Genomic DNA, 683 nt, shown 5'->3' with positions numbered 1-683 from the left:
CATCGACTACATCGCTGGCACCAACGACATGGACGGCTACATCTTTGCCAGCGTTGATGTGCCGGCCATCAACGTGGACTTGCTGACTGTCACGGGGTAAGTAGGACCCAGCCCGGCAGCAGGTGTAGGGGGCCATCTGCAGGCCCCTGGCAGGGGGGCGGAGGGTTGCCTCCCACTGGCCGGGGAAAAGGGTCCATACCGGCTTGGGTCCCTGCAGGGAGGACTTCTTCAAGCTGGTCAGCCAGGTCACCATCGCCAAGGGGCCCAGAGGTGCCAATGCCACCTTTGACTTCTACACGGCATCCTGGGCAGAGGACTCCTCCCAGGAGGCCAAGAAGAAGACGGTGGTGGACTTTGAGACCGATGTCCTCTTCCTGATGCCCACGAAGATGGCCGTGGCCCAGCACAGAGCCAACGCCAAGTGAGGGCCGGGGCAGGGGAGCCCATCTGGGTCACACACCTACCCAGCGAGGCTTCCCCGGGGGGTGGCTCAGGGTGTCACGGAGGCCTGGGAAAGCCGTGATGGGGTCCCAGCGGTGCCTGCACCATCTGCCTTGCCCAGACCAGACGAGACTGAGAAGGCCCCTCCTCACCTCCCAGCTCAGGGGCCTTTACAAACCCTCCTCATGTTACAGTGAAGCCCTGGGTGTGCTCGGGCTGCCTGTCCCTGTGTCCAATGACGA

The 683-nt window shown here is 63.3% G+C and overlaps 1 protein-coding gene across 1 annotated transcript; it reads left to right on the top strand.

Annotated features, from left to right (window-relative positions):
* Nucleotides 1-6: 6 nt before the first annotated feature.
* Nucleotides 7-455, top strand: LOC106725203 (bile salt-activated lipase-like). Its single transcript, XM_014535429.1, has 2 exons — nt 7-96; nt 218-455. The coding sequence occupies exons 1-2, from the start codon at nt 29-31 to the stop codon at nt 423-425; spliced, it is 276 nt and encodes a 91-aa protein (XP_014390915.1). The 5' UTR covers nt 7-28; the 3' UTR covers nt 426-455.
* The last annotated feature ends 228 nt before the right edge of the window (nt 456-683 follow it).

Source organism: Myotis brandtii, unplaced genomic scaffold (genome assembly GCF_000412655.1).
Source record: "Myotis brandtii unplaced genomic scaffold, ASM41265v1 scaffold1015, whole genome shotgun sequence".
NCBI classification, from domain to species: domain Eukaryota; kingdom Metazoa; phylum Chordata; class Mammalia; order Chiroptera; family Vespertilionidae; genus Myotis; species Myotis brandtii.
This window is presented reverse-complemented; position numbering and strand designations above follow the sequence as displayed.

Bases quoted from the DNA above. Each gene is read 5' to 3' on its own strand.
- LOC106725203 (XM_014535429.1), top strand. From the start codon at position 29: ATGGACGGCTACATCTTTGCCAGCGTTGATGTGCCGGCCATCAACGTG. The intron at 97-217 runs GTAAGTAGGACC...GGGTCCCTGCAG, and splicing joins GACTTGCTGACTGTCACGGG to GGAGGACTTCTTCAAGCTGG.